Here is a 12,513-nt window from a genome sequence, read left to right on the forward strand (position 1 = left end):
TCGGGTGAAGGTGATGGCCTTAACTCACTCACATGACAGAAGAAATCAAGTTTTCCATAGCAGATTTCTTGATTTATTTACCATTGCCATTCAGCTATTATTTATTCTTTTTTGTTGCTTTTCCTTAAAGGCCTTAAACCAATCAATCTTCCATAAATTATTTAATCCAATTTTAGTTACTGTCTGGTACCCTCAGGACAAGAACTATGAACACCAGAAAAGCAGAAAAACAATTTCACCATTTACGCTTAAAATGAATACTGTAAATAAGTGTCCGGTTTGACTTATTTAATCGAGCTTCTAACTTAGCAACATTAGCATGATCTTAAAAAAGGGCCTTAACAGGCACAGTCTTAACAAAAAGACAAATAAAAAGTTTTCCGATCTCCGGATTTGAACCAGCGACCTAAGGATGATCCGATGGCTTTAATCCCACTACAGTCCTCCGCTCTACTAACTGAGCTAAGGTCGGTATTGCAGGTGTCGATGCAGGAAACTATCTGAATTATTGAAAATCATTTAAGAGTACCTTGTCAGTGACTCCAGCGTATCTAACATTTGCTACGGGGCTATCACAAAATTGTCATTGCCAGGTTTTAGTCTCTGGGTTGTAAGCGTATAATAGATTCCATCTCTTCACATAGGTACTTCTGAACAGCTGTGGGGGAACGAAACTGTGGTCCACTCCCAGACCCAGGTTCATCGTACACTACAACCTCAAAAAATAAGATGACATATATCAAAATTTTGAATCTTCTAACAAACACGCTTCAATGCATGAACTTCCAAAAGCACTGATATGGAGACCAAGATTACTCGGCCAGGATGGGCTGCAGTGTTAACACGTGGGCGTTTCTCGATGACCCAACTGCGCGTGTATCTAAAGGAATGCATTTGACATCATAGCTGATGGTTGTATGACTTTCTTAGGTTATTAGGTCATTCAAGCAAGCTCTAGGGAAGGGGAGACAGCATTATTTATTTATTTTTGAGTAGGTCATCCATGACAACTTGGGGAGATTTTTCCAGCACAAACAGCCACCACAAAAATGCAAACGTAACGGCGCTTGCGCCCTGGTCTATCAACAAACGTAGAATATAAGAAAATTCCAACTTGTTAATAATTTTTTTCTTTATAATTTTTTCAACCAGGAGAATCAGACAAATTCCCAAGTACTAAAAAGTAGTTTGTACTTGAGCCCGTACCTCTATCAACCAAGTTTCAAAACTTCTACACTTTGTTCACCAAATCATCCATCTAATTCATAATAATCATTTCGAAATTCTGTTTCATCTGGCTACATATATAAGTAATTATTACTTTTTGTTTCTCTGAAATTTGCTGGAAAGCATGTATTTTTCAATGAATTAATGGTCAAAAATTGGAGGAAGAACATGGTGCACAAGCTTCTCTCAACAGTTAAGAACATGGTTTAACTTAATCACTGAATAATTATACTATATATTATAAAAAAAAGACTATTCAAACTCAAAACAGTTGAAACAAAATTTCTTCTTTAAATGATATAGAAAAATATAAATACTCTAAGAACCTTATAACAACATTATTATTTATTTAATTTGTAGTTTGAGTATTCAATTACTACTTTATATAAGAAAGGTTGGAAATTTTGACCATAGAATCGTCCAAGACTAAAATAAAAGACACTTTCATGAGTGGAAAAGCTAGATCATTGGAAAATTAATGTTTAATTTTCTAGAACAGTTAATCTAATTTTCTCACTAACTTGAATTTATGGGACAAAATTCTAGAGAACGAAGCTTCTATAATTTGGTCAAATTTACGTTACATAATATAGTTTGAAACAAAGAAAACTTGGAAAGAAATTTCTATAATAATAATAATAATAATAATTAAACTTAGAAAAATAAAAATCGACGTACCACGTCAAGAAAAGCTTGTAGGCAAAATTATGTACGTTAGATAATGATTTATATATAACAGAATTCCTTTGAATGTTATAAAAGATTCATGACTATGAGGGTCTTTAACTAATCCAGAAGTAGTTGAGTGGAAATTTGTCATCTGTACGGTTAAGTAAACCTGTATTTTTTGAAATATTTTTTATTTCTTTGACTAAATTGCAAATATTAATTAATACTCTATATGGGTTTTCAGCAGAAATTAAGTTCATTTTGACTATTGTTATATATATTTTAATTGCTAAACATAGAAGAACTACATGATTTTTTTAAAAATATTATTCGTAATTGCGTTACTCATTGTCAAACTAGATATATTATTTTATTTTTTAAATAAAAAATATCATAACTAAAAAATATATTTTATAAATAAATATATAAATTAATTGAATTAAATTTTTATTGTGATAAACACGCTATGTATTCCACGAACATCTAGAAGACATATAGCAGGAAATGTCCTGGGAACACAAGTCTTACTTACTACTCTTTGCTACTCAATCGATAAGAACTTTCTTGATTACTGTTAGGGTAATGCTTTCAAAGGACCCACGTTAAAATGAGAGGTAATTGCTAGGAAAGTGAATGATGAGCTGTGGGAGATAATCATAAAGCCACCAAATTCTAGAGGCGAAAGAAAGTGTGACATTAAGAAAGAAATTTAAATTTGATGTATTATTAATATACAAATTTTATATATTATTAATGAATCATATGATTTTATTTTATTAATAAATAAATTTTTATATATTTATTAATAAAATAATATTATTTAATTATTAATAATATATAAAATTTATATACTAATAATTCATTAAATATAAAAATGGAAAGAAAGTCATCTTCGAGATAAAGATGAAGGTCGCTTTGATTTACTAATACTATTACTTTTCTACTTTCTTTCCACGTTTTTCTGGCCGTTTCCATTTGATCTTGTTCCTTGCTACAGTGGGTTTCGGTTTTTTTTCTTAGCAAATTCTTTGCTGTGCTTTTCATATTACAACTCACCTGAGTCTGTTAGCACGCCACGCGCCATGGATACGTGGGCCAAATAACATCAATCTCGGTGCTGTTTCCTTTGAAATTGCTATGGCATTGCCAAAATATACAAATCGTCATTCCACTTATACACTAAGAAAATAGTTCTAATTACCATAAATTGGTTAGAGAAACACAAATTGAACACAAAACTATTGACATGAGCACCAAGTAATGGAGAGATTATGCTGTTTGGGGGAAAAAAACAAAGGAGTGTGATAACACGCGCAAGAGTCGCGGCAGGGGGAAGAAAGTAACACTCAAAACAGTGGAAAGTGTCTAGAATTTGTCAGAGAATTAGGAAGAATCCTGCTGAGCTGCCTTTAGTGACTCTTCCTTAACCTGCTCCGCTACGCAGTGACGCAAACGTGATGATGTGGCGGCTTCAAATTCCATTTCCACCCTTCAACTTACATCATATTTACAACACTACCCATTACTTTTACTTGACCCTCAAGAATCGTTTTGACAAATCTGTCATTTTGACCTTCCTAGTTCCCACTTAGCGCACACACACTGGGCTGCTCCTACCTATAAATATAAATCCATAACTCTTATTCCTGTCATCCAAGTTTCCATTCAGATAGTCCGCAGCCAAAAGAAGAAAACTTAGATTGATTTTCCAGTTTTCAGGGTTTCAAAGCTCAGTCTTTTTTAAACAGATTTTAAAGTATTACAATGAAGAGAGGCAGAGAAGTTAGAGAAATTGAGGCCATGGACATGGCAAATTGCTTGATGTTGCTATCCAAGGTTGGCCAAACCGACCCATCAAAGCATTACCAGGGTCGTGTCTTCGCATGCAAGACGTGCAACAAAGTATTTTCATCTTTCCAAGCACTTGGAGGACACAGGGCGAGCCACAAGAAGCCAAGGCTAACAGGAGGATATCTTCCGGAGATCCCTGTTTCACCTAAGAAGCCAAAGACCCACCAGTGTTCGATCTGTGGTCTGGAATTTGCCATTGGCCAGGCTCTTGGGGGTCACATGAGGAGACATAGGGCTGCCTCAAATGAAGGGTTGGCGACTCGGGATCTATTGCCAGAGATGAAGAAATCGAGCAGTGCTGAAAGTGCTTTGTGCCTGGATCTGAACCTGGCATCTTGCGGAACTGATTTGGAATTGAAGCTGGGGAAGGTGGCTCCGATGCCTGTTGTTCATTGTTTTATATAGGATCTTATCATTGTTCTGGCTGTAAAAAATAAAAAAATAAAAAAAAAACAATTATATATGGTTCATATTTTACCATTTTTCCTGGGGACTTTTAGGCGGGGATTTTTTTTTCTTGACATTTATTCTTATGATGAGCATAGTATAGGTAAAGAGGATTTAATTTCTCCTCCATTAATTTTGTATATTTTCTGGTGCATATACATGAACTCTAATTGTCTCAGCTCTCAAGTTTCATCAATTTATTGCTTTAAATGAATTTGCCAAAATTTCTTCCATGAGAAAACTTGTAAAACGATAACTAAAAATCATTTTGAAAAATTCAAAAAAAAAAAAAAGAAAGATCGTAGCCATTGCATGTATTATCTGGTTTCTTCTAGGTTGGTGACCTGAGTTGAATCGTAGCTTAAAAATAAGGACATTAATAGCAACAATCGAAGGCCTAGCTATATTCATCGACGAAAATATGATGAGTTGTAACCTTGAAGCTTGCTGATAAACATATGAATCAATGGATGTATGTTAAAAAGGGGGACGAGGATGCTAAACTCCTTGGCTGTTACCAACCAATTAGACCCATCCACGTCGTCGATCTCCCGTGAATACTATCACACAAGATTACAAATCTAATGGCTTTTAAAATCTGGAGAACAACTGTCACCATCTCATTGGCACAAGAAAGCTGGTTTTACGTAATTTGAACCAATCGAAACTCGAAACGCGTCAATGTCCCCCACCATATGACCGCCCGTTCAAGATTCTCTTTCCTTGTAGAAATTAACCCAAGAAAAACATAGCGAAACCCGCCCATCGATGCAGCTGATTACAATAAATCGACGGTTAAGATCCATCATACGCTGTACACGTGTACGTTAAAGATGAAAGTAACATGACGTTTGATCAAGTAGTTGTAGCCTACATTTAGATATTCTTTTCACGAGCAAGGATCCGACGCTCGTCACGCACAAAATCAAAATAAACTCTCTTTTTTTCTCCCTCTCCGTCTCCTTGCCGGCAAGTTCATCATAAAATGAACGGCGATCGACCGATGCCACCGGTTTTCCGGCGGTAAATAAACGTAAGTATCGTCAAAAAATAAGGAAAAGAAAAACCTTTGCGTTTGAAATTATTTTTGGGGTTCTGCATCTTCATCAGTTTTATGAAGTTTTTGTTTTTAGCCATTTTTAGCGAAATTTTATGGATGTTAATTTTTTTACTGAAATTAGCAGGGAAGCTTTGAATTTGGATGATGTAAGCAGAGTTCACGTGCTTTGATTGAGAGTCAAAGAAGAAAAAAGAAGGGCTCTGTCTCCAGTAGAAATACAGGGAAACTGGAAAGAAATGGTAGATCTTTTTCAAGTTCCTTTATTATAATAAAATGGTTTTTTTTCTTTTTTAATTATTGAAATGTATATGTTTAACTGACTTGGTTTTGTATTTAACTGTGTTACGTGACAAAGGTCACCAGGTTCGACACTGGAAAGGTTTTATGTTTATTTGGGGAATTAGATTGCTTTTTACTCACCAGGATGTTAGTTGTACAGAAATGAATGTCCCATTTATGAAAATTATGTTGAAATAGGTGAGTCGAGTTATATTTTTGGACTGTCAAAAGTATATATAAATAAAGGAAACTCGTTTCAAGGAGTGTACATTTAGTATTGCCCATTGCTGATAACTAAGCTTGGAAGGGCTTTAAGTCATACTTTCAGGGTGAATGCAACAGATTTGATGTAAAAAAGAGTTTTGTTTTCTCTTTAGAATGCAATAGATATAACTTTTTTGTTTCTGTGAGAAAGATCAAAGTTTGTTCTTCCTCATGTTTTGTTGGTTAATGGATCACTGAATTGTTACACGCAAGCTATTTCTGAGTGATTGTTTCTGGCAGTCTTTTCAGAGTAAAAGTTTTTGGATGGCTAAGGGTGCAAAATTTATAATCCTTCCAGGATTGGATCCAAGCGGTCGCATAATTGGTTTGTTGATGCTGAACCTCAGCTGTTCCCCAACAAGAAGCAAGTTATACAAGTAACAAACAACAAATCAAGTTCTGGAATATCAAATTCTAATGCTTCCCCTTGGGAAAATGTTTCCAGTTTTCAATTAGTTCCAAGCCAATTTATTGACTGTTTGCTTGTATCTGAATCTGAAAGGTCTGTCAATTTCAGTGAAAGGAACGTATCTCCCATCGAAGTGCATAACATTAGACAAAAAGGCATTGAAGATCATTTTGGTGAAGATGCATCTGTTGGTTTGTCGATATGTCATTCCATTGACAATGCTGAAACATGTTTTAATTATAGTGGAATTAGAAAAGTTAAGGTCAATCAAGTTAAGGACTCTGATAAATGTATGCATTATCCAAAGGAATATAGTTTTAGTAGGGAAAATAACAGTGACATGTCTAAAATTGAGGTCTATAATGGGGAGCATAGCTATGACAAGGAATATGACAGTGTTGGAGTAGTGGATCATACCTATAACGGGGAAACAGCAACTCCTGCCTATGATAAGGGTGATGAAATCCCCTTGTCAATGGGCAACACTTATGGTAAGGAGGATGCTAATATTCTTTCTTTTGGTGGCTTTGATTAAGAACACGAGATTATCCCTGTGGACAGGCCTCATGGTAGCTTCGAACCATCATACCGTCAATCTTCCAATCCAACATCAGAAGCAGCTTCAGAAAAACAGCTGGATGCTTCAACTGCTGTTGCAGTTGCCAGTGCTAGTTAGACTGCTAAATTAAGACCTGAATCTGCATCAAGGACTAAACCAGAGTTCAAATCATCAAAGAAAGAAGCTCCAAACAGCTTCCCTTCAAATGTCAGAAGTTTGATATCTACTGGTATGCTTGATGGCGTACCTGTGAAGTACATTTCCGTGTCACAGGAGGTAACTGGATGGTACTAATGTCGTCTATCTCATTAGTTGCAATTGCTTTCTACCTTATGGTTTTATCCCTTTTATGTATTAAGGAGCTTCGTGGAGTTATAAAAGGTTCTGGCTATCTTTGCGGGTGTCAATCATGTAACTTTTATAAGGTATGCCATCCTATAGTTTCTAAATTTGCTTCCAAAACTTCTCAGTTCCTTAGCCATTAATCATATGATTGTGCGTTAGGTTCTGAATGCTTATGAGTTTGAGCGCCATGCTGGTTGCAAAACAAAACATCCCAATAATCACATTTACTTTGAGAATGGCAAGACTATTTATAAGATAGTACAAGAATTAAGGAGCACTCCTGAGAGCTTGTTGTTTGATACAATTCAAACCGTGTTCGGCGCACCAATTAATCAGAAGTCCTTTCGAATTTGGAAAGGTAATTAGATTTGATTAGCTGTAAAGCTGCTTATTTGCTTTCCATGAAAGATCTATTTTTGTTGCCTTAAGGTCAGTTGCCTAACTCATTCTCGTTTAATCTCCCACCTTTTCAGAATCATTCCAAGCAGCAATTCGTGAGCTTCGGCGCATTTATGGGAAAGAAGTAGACATGTAAGATGAATTTTCTCAACAGTTCTTTGTCAGAATGTAAAATGGAACAACAATCTCTTTCGTCAATCATGTGCATAGAAAAATGAGTTAGTTTAAGACAATGTATTGTATGCGTTTGTTCTTTGAGATGAGGTGTTTGATAAAAAATGAATTTTTCACAAACAGAATGACGAAAGAATTTTCACATTTCAGTAAATATATATATAGAAACCAGTTCCATTTCTTTTCCTACATCATCAACAGATGAACTAGCGTTGCAAGCAGTCGGATCTTCGTCTTCCAACATGGAGGAGCAGAGAGAAAGGGGAAAAAACAATGTATGTTCTCCATATGACACCAATTGTTTGCCATGGAGAAAAATTATCCGATTATGAGAAGACTACATTTCACACTCTAAAACAAGATTACAAAAGAATTGACAAGAACAAAATACAAGCACCCATCATCCAGTCGCCACGATTAGTTTTTTCCTTCACCTTTTTGCTCCCTTGTTTGGTGAAAGTTACATCCAATACGCGCCTGTTTAGGTTGAACCACAGCAAGCCGATCTTTGTGCAGCTTGAGCAGCCCCAGCTGCGTCAGGTTGATTGATCTTGATTGTCGAAGGCTGCAACCATAGAAAATTTTTCAAATTATATGAGCCTAATTTTCTTTTCGTGAAGTTTTGTTTTAGACAAGGCAGGCAATTTGAATACCTCAGCCCTTGAGTCAGTATCAGCAAGTCTTTGCTTTATGTCCCTTGCTATCGAAAAGAAAACTTGCTCCACATTTAGATTTGTCTTTGCACTCTGCATAACACAGTTTCTTTCAGTTTACACTACACAGTATCTCCAATTCCACCAGCAGAAACAATCAGCAAGCATTACTTACAGTTTCAAAAAATTTGATTCCATACTCATCAGCGAGTGCTTGTCCCTTCGAAGTTGGCACCACCTTAAACGAGAAAAATGTAGAGCAAGATCAGAAAATAGATGCATTTATCCACAAAATGAAAGGGGAGAGATGGTTTAGAATTAGTTGTTTTTATCATCAATTAGATTAATCGAACTCCATATTCCACTTCCAAAGTCAAAAGATTTTTTTTGGAATTAGTAAGCAAAATTTATCTTAGTTTTCTCAGCGAAAAGGTACAAATCCAACAGCACACTTAGCAGACTTGGATAACATGCAAAGCAAACTAAATGATGATATAATCATAGGCATCATCTGCTACAATCTTATAAGGAGCAGCATACTCTTTTGCTTTCATCCATGTCTGCCTTGTTCCCTACCAATATCTTGTTAACATTATCTGATGCATGCTGTTCAATGTTCTGAATCCAATTCCTAATATCTGCAAGGAAAGAAGCCACGCTATAAGAGACTTAACAAAAAGAACAAGGGAAAGCCTTAATCTTTAACTGATTAATAAAAGGAGACTAACCAATAAGAAAAAAATTGAGAAAAACAAGTTAAAATGTAAGGTTAAACAACAACAACACAGAATCAGCTATGAGGTGAAAGCAAGAGAACAAGGGATTTACTGTTGAAGGATGATTCATCTGTGACATCATAGACCAGCAAGATGCCCATGGCTCCACGATAGTATGCTGTTGAAAGAATGAAGAAAAAGATGCGTTAAGGGAAACCATTTGGATGAGTGCAAAATGTGGTACATACATAAATGTTAGAGAACCAGCCCAAAGAAGATTTAGGTTACCAAATATCAAGTTGATAAGAACTTCATTGTTCTATAGGAAAATTTTACATTTTGAAAGACCTGACAGATATTCCCAGACCACAAAGTAGCATACCACACAATGGAGAAACAGCTCCCAGAAAGTTAGAATCAGACAAAAATGTATACGTTTCCAGGCTGTAACCCTGTAACCTTTTAGCAGCCTCTCTAATGCAAAGTACTGAGAAAATAACAGCTAATTGAAGTGCAGTCCTAAGAAGTTTAAGAATGATTTCAATGATTATCAGCATACAAGGAAAGCTCATAAACAACAGGTCAAGGCAGTCATTGGTTATGGATGGAATTGTTTAAGGGAATTTCTCAGTCATAGGACAATGCATTCCCCATTGTGTATGATCACAATGATTTCCAGTTACAACGTAACTCTGATAACCTGGTCTAGATAGGCTCACAGCCAATGGTTAATAGGCATAAGGCTGGTGCTTTAACTTCTCCTGTAGCATGTCTAGTTTTAGACCTTTGGTTGAACTTGCTTTTAGGCCTCTTAGACAGTTGCTCCACACATTCAGCTACCAGATTTTTGCAGTAGACCACTGTCTTTAAGCCATCCTCAATAACACTCAAAGTTGTTCTTCTCCCCCAAAACACAAAGTTTCTTTTCCATTCATAGTTTATTTAGGTACATGTCTTCCACAAAAAGGACTCCATTTCTTTGTTCTCCCAAATTTGAAAAACCATAGAAGAATATCAGCTGAAGTGGTCTCAGCCTGGAAATCTCCAAGGTAGATTACGGCAATGTCATGATTCATCCGCAATATCATTTTCCTCATGCACAAAACAAGTAACATCTAAATTGAAATGCAAGAACTGACTAAAAAACTCACCAGTTGTGATTGTCCGGAACCGCTCCTGTCCAGCTGTATCCCAAATTTGGAGCTTAATTCGTTTACCATCAAGCTCAATGGTTCTTATCTTAAAATCAATACTGCACATGAAAGAAGCATGTTTGCTAAAGTCAGGAAATTTCATCTAGATAAAAGAAACAAGACAAGGGGGTTCCATCTGAAAAATACGCACCCAATGGTGGTGATAAAACTGGTTGTGAAGGAACCATCTGAGAACCGTAAAAGAAGGCAACTCTTACCGACACCTACATATGTAAACAATAGAAAAATTAAAGTCCTTCTAGCAGTCTTCGAATTCATATCAAAGTTATGAACGCATCAAAATTTCAAAGTAAAAATAATAATAATAATAAAAAAGAAATTTATTTTGGGGCCAATCTAGAAAGCAGAATAATTAAAAATTTATGAAATCATCAAACTATCAACTTCAAATAACCGTAATTTATCAAAATTAAAGTACATAGAGCTAACTGCTACTCCTACCTAATCATATTTAGCAAAATCCATAGACAACTACTTTAAGCAATAAATGCTCCCAAATTTCGCTTCTTTAACATTCTTTGACCCTCAAAAAGCTAAAAATTAGTCCCAAAGAAACTCATCCAAAATTCCTAGAAACGAAACAGGGAGACATAGAATTCATTATAATGATAACTAAATCCACTTGCATGGCTAATAGTTTCGAGCAAATGTATGGAAATAAACCTGAGCGAGAGGATTAAGATCAGGAAATATCAAAGATCTGTTTGGTTACAAGGAAAACGAGAGATAAAAAGAAAGAGAAAACTGGTTTTAGAGATCAACGTACCGCTGTCGCCGATCAATAGAAGCTTTATGAGGTAATCGTAATCAGCTCTAGCTCTTGCTGGTGGAGCAGCCATTGACGAATTTCACCAAACAAAGAAAACCTCTCGAATCTAAATACAGAAACAAAAAAAAAAAAGAAATAATCAGAATCAAAAGCTCACATTTCCACACTCGAATCCACGTAATTAAATTAAAATAATAAACAAAAAAGTACCGGATCGGAGATTGAAGAAGAGATTTTTCAAATAAAGGAGAGGTCTCCAAAAAGTCAAATATTAAAGGCCATGGCAATTATAATTTGAAGTTCTTATCTGTTTGGCTGGTTTATTGTATTTATTTACTTTCTCACTTTTTTTAATTATATTTTAACAAAGAAAAAAAATAAAATTTATCACCTGCAAAATAGAGCTTCTCCGAGGAAGATGGGTTGCTAAAACGCACCGTGTCCGCTTTCTTCTCCTGTCTTTCGTACCCTATTTTCCTAAATTTTTTTTCTGGTGCGCCGATCACTCGCTGCGCACGCTAGCAAATCCACCAGTTGCAACGGAGAGAGAAATGGAGAAAGACTTTCTCTTTCCTAATTTTGATGATTTCCTCTGCTCGCTTTCTCTCTCTCTATCTGCTTAACGGTATAAGGCAGTGAATAAAAAATCTGAGTTTTTTCTAACCAACCAAATAATAACGCGTGGCAAATGCGTTTGCATTCTGGCAGTTTCCACGTGGCTCATTTTATTGACTGCCCGGCTAGTATGGGCCACAGGGGATTGGAGCTAGGGGAGTGAGCTGGCGTCCGAATCCACACGTTGAGTTAACAACTAGCATTTGGGTTTAAAGCACGAGTATAATTCATCGAGCTTCAATTAATACAATATTAAATTTAAGTTAAAATTTGATTTAAATTCGATTAAATTTTATTTTTTTAATTTAAATTTAATTTAAATTTGAAATAAAAAAATTAAGTTATTCAAATTCGTTTAATTAAGTTTGATTAATATATAAAAATAAATTTGATTCTTATATTTAATAAAAATTCGATTATTTATGTGTGAACGTAAACTCGTGTTTGAAATATTTTATTAATTAAAATAATAAAAATATATTTAAATATAAAAATTTGATTAAGATCACAAATTATTTAAATTAAATATAAAAATATTCAAATTCAATTCGATCAATAAAAATAATTACTCGAATTTAAATTCGACTCGATAATAATAAAATATAATTTAAATTTTATATAAATTAAACTTTAATAATTTATTAATACTAATATATCATTTACAACTCTAATTTAACAAAAAAATCCACCGTTTCATTGCATAACAAAAGAATTTGTACTTAATTAATCATGGAAGAATCTGACGGTCAGGAAATTCAGATGAATCTCCAAATTGGGCTTGTCAAATTTTCTGGATGGTAGTGGGTCCCGCTGGATTAATGGATGTGAAACCAAGTCAAGCTGCCCAAGAACTTTGACCAGTT

The 12,513-nt window shown here is 35.0% G+C and overlaps 2 protein-coding genes and 1 pseudogene across 4 annotated transcripts; 2 read left to right on the forward strand and 1 right to left on the reverse strand.

Moving 5' to 3' along the window:
- The first annotated feature begins 3,528 nt into the window (after nucleotides 1–3,528).
- Nucleotides 3,529–4,372, forward strand: LOC111303611 (zinc finger protein ZAT8-like). The gene has a single exon (XM_022900001.2). The coding sequence runs from the start codon at nucleotides 3,661–3,663 to the stop codon at nucleotides 4,150–4,152; it is 492 nt and encodes a 163-aa protein (XP_022755736.2). The 5' UTR covers nucleotides 3,529–3,660; the 3' UTR covers nucleotides 4,153–4,372.
- Nucleotides 4,373–5,099: 727 nt separating this feature from the next.
- Nucleotides 5,100–7,872, forward strand: LOC111302652 (uncharacterized; annotated as a pseudogene). Its single transcript, XR_016326967.1, has 6 exons — nucleotides 5,100–5,227; nucleotides 5,379–5,493; nucleotides 6,038–7,041; nucleotides 7,125–7,190; nucleotides 7,270–7,468; nucleotides 7,584–7,872. The product of XR_016326967.1 is annotated as an uncharacterized LOC111302652 (transcript).
- Nucleotides 7,809–11,652, reverse strand: LOC111303609 (ras-related protein RABE1c-like). 2 transcript variants are annotated; one of them, XM_022899998.2, is made up of 9 exons: nucleotides 11,427–11,652; nucleotides 11,033–11,141; nucleotides 10,397–10,469; nucleotides 10,204–10,304; nucleotides 9,165–9,230; nucleotides 8,877–8,974; nucleotides 8,512–8,574; nucleotides 8,337–8,429; nucleotides 7,809–8,248 (listed from the first exon to the last, which is right to left on the reverse strand). In XM_022899998.2, exons 2-9 carry the CDS (start codon nucleotides 11,103–11,105, stop codon nucleotides 8,165–8,167), a joined length of 651 nt encoding a protein of 216 aa, XP_022755733.1. In that variant the 5' UTR covers nucleotides 11,106–11,141; nucleotides 11,427–11,652; the 3' UTR covers nucleotides 7,809–8,164. The 2 variants fall into 2 exon arrangements, with proteins under 2 accessions (XP_022755733.1, XP_022755734.1); XM_022899999.2 differs by lacking the exon at nucleotides 11,427–11,652 and adding an exon at nucleotides 11,246–11,393.
- Between the last annotated feature and the right edge of the window lie 861 nt (nucleotides 11,653–12,513).

The sequence above is a fragment of the Durio zibethinus genome, chromosome 13 (genome assembly GCF_047325235.1).
Source record: "Durio zibethinus cultivar Kanyao isolate XHJ-2024 chromosome 13, ASM4732523v1, whole genome shotgun sequence".
NCBI classification, from domain to species: Eukaryota; Viridiplantae; Streptophyta; class Magnoliopsida; order Malvales; family Malvaceae; genus Durio; species Durio zibethinus.

Bases quoted from the DNA above. Each gene is read 5' to 3' on its own strand.
- LOC111303611 (XM_022900001.2), top strand. From the start codon at position 3,661: ATGAAGAGAGGCAGAGAAGTTAGAGAAATTGAGGCCATGGACATGGCA.
- LOC111303609 (XM_022899998.2), bottom strand. From the start codon at position 11,105: ATGGCTGCTCCACCAGCAAGAGCTAGAGCTGATTACGATTACCTCATA. The intron at 9,231-10,203 runs GTGAGTTTTTTA...TTCTTTCAACAG, and splicing joins GTTCCGGACAATCACAACTG to CATACTATCGTGGAGCCATG. The intron at 8,975-9,164 runs GTAAATCCCTTG...CTTTCCTTGCAG, and splicing joins AGATGAATCATCCTTCAACA to ATATTAGGAATTGGATTCAG.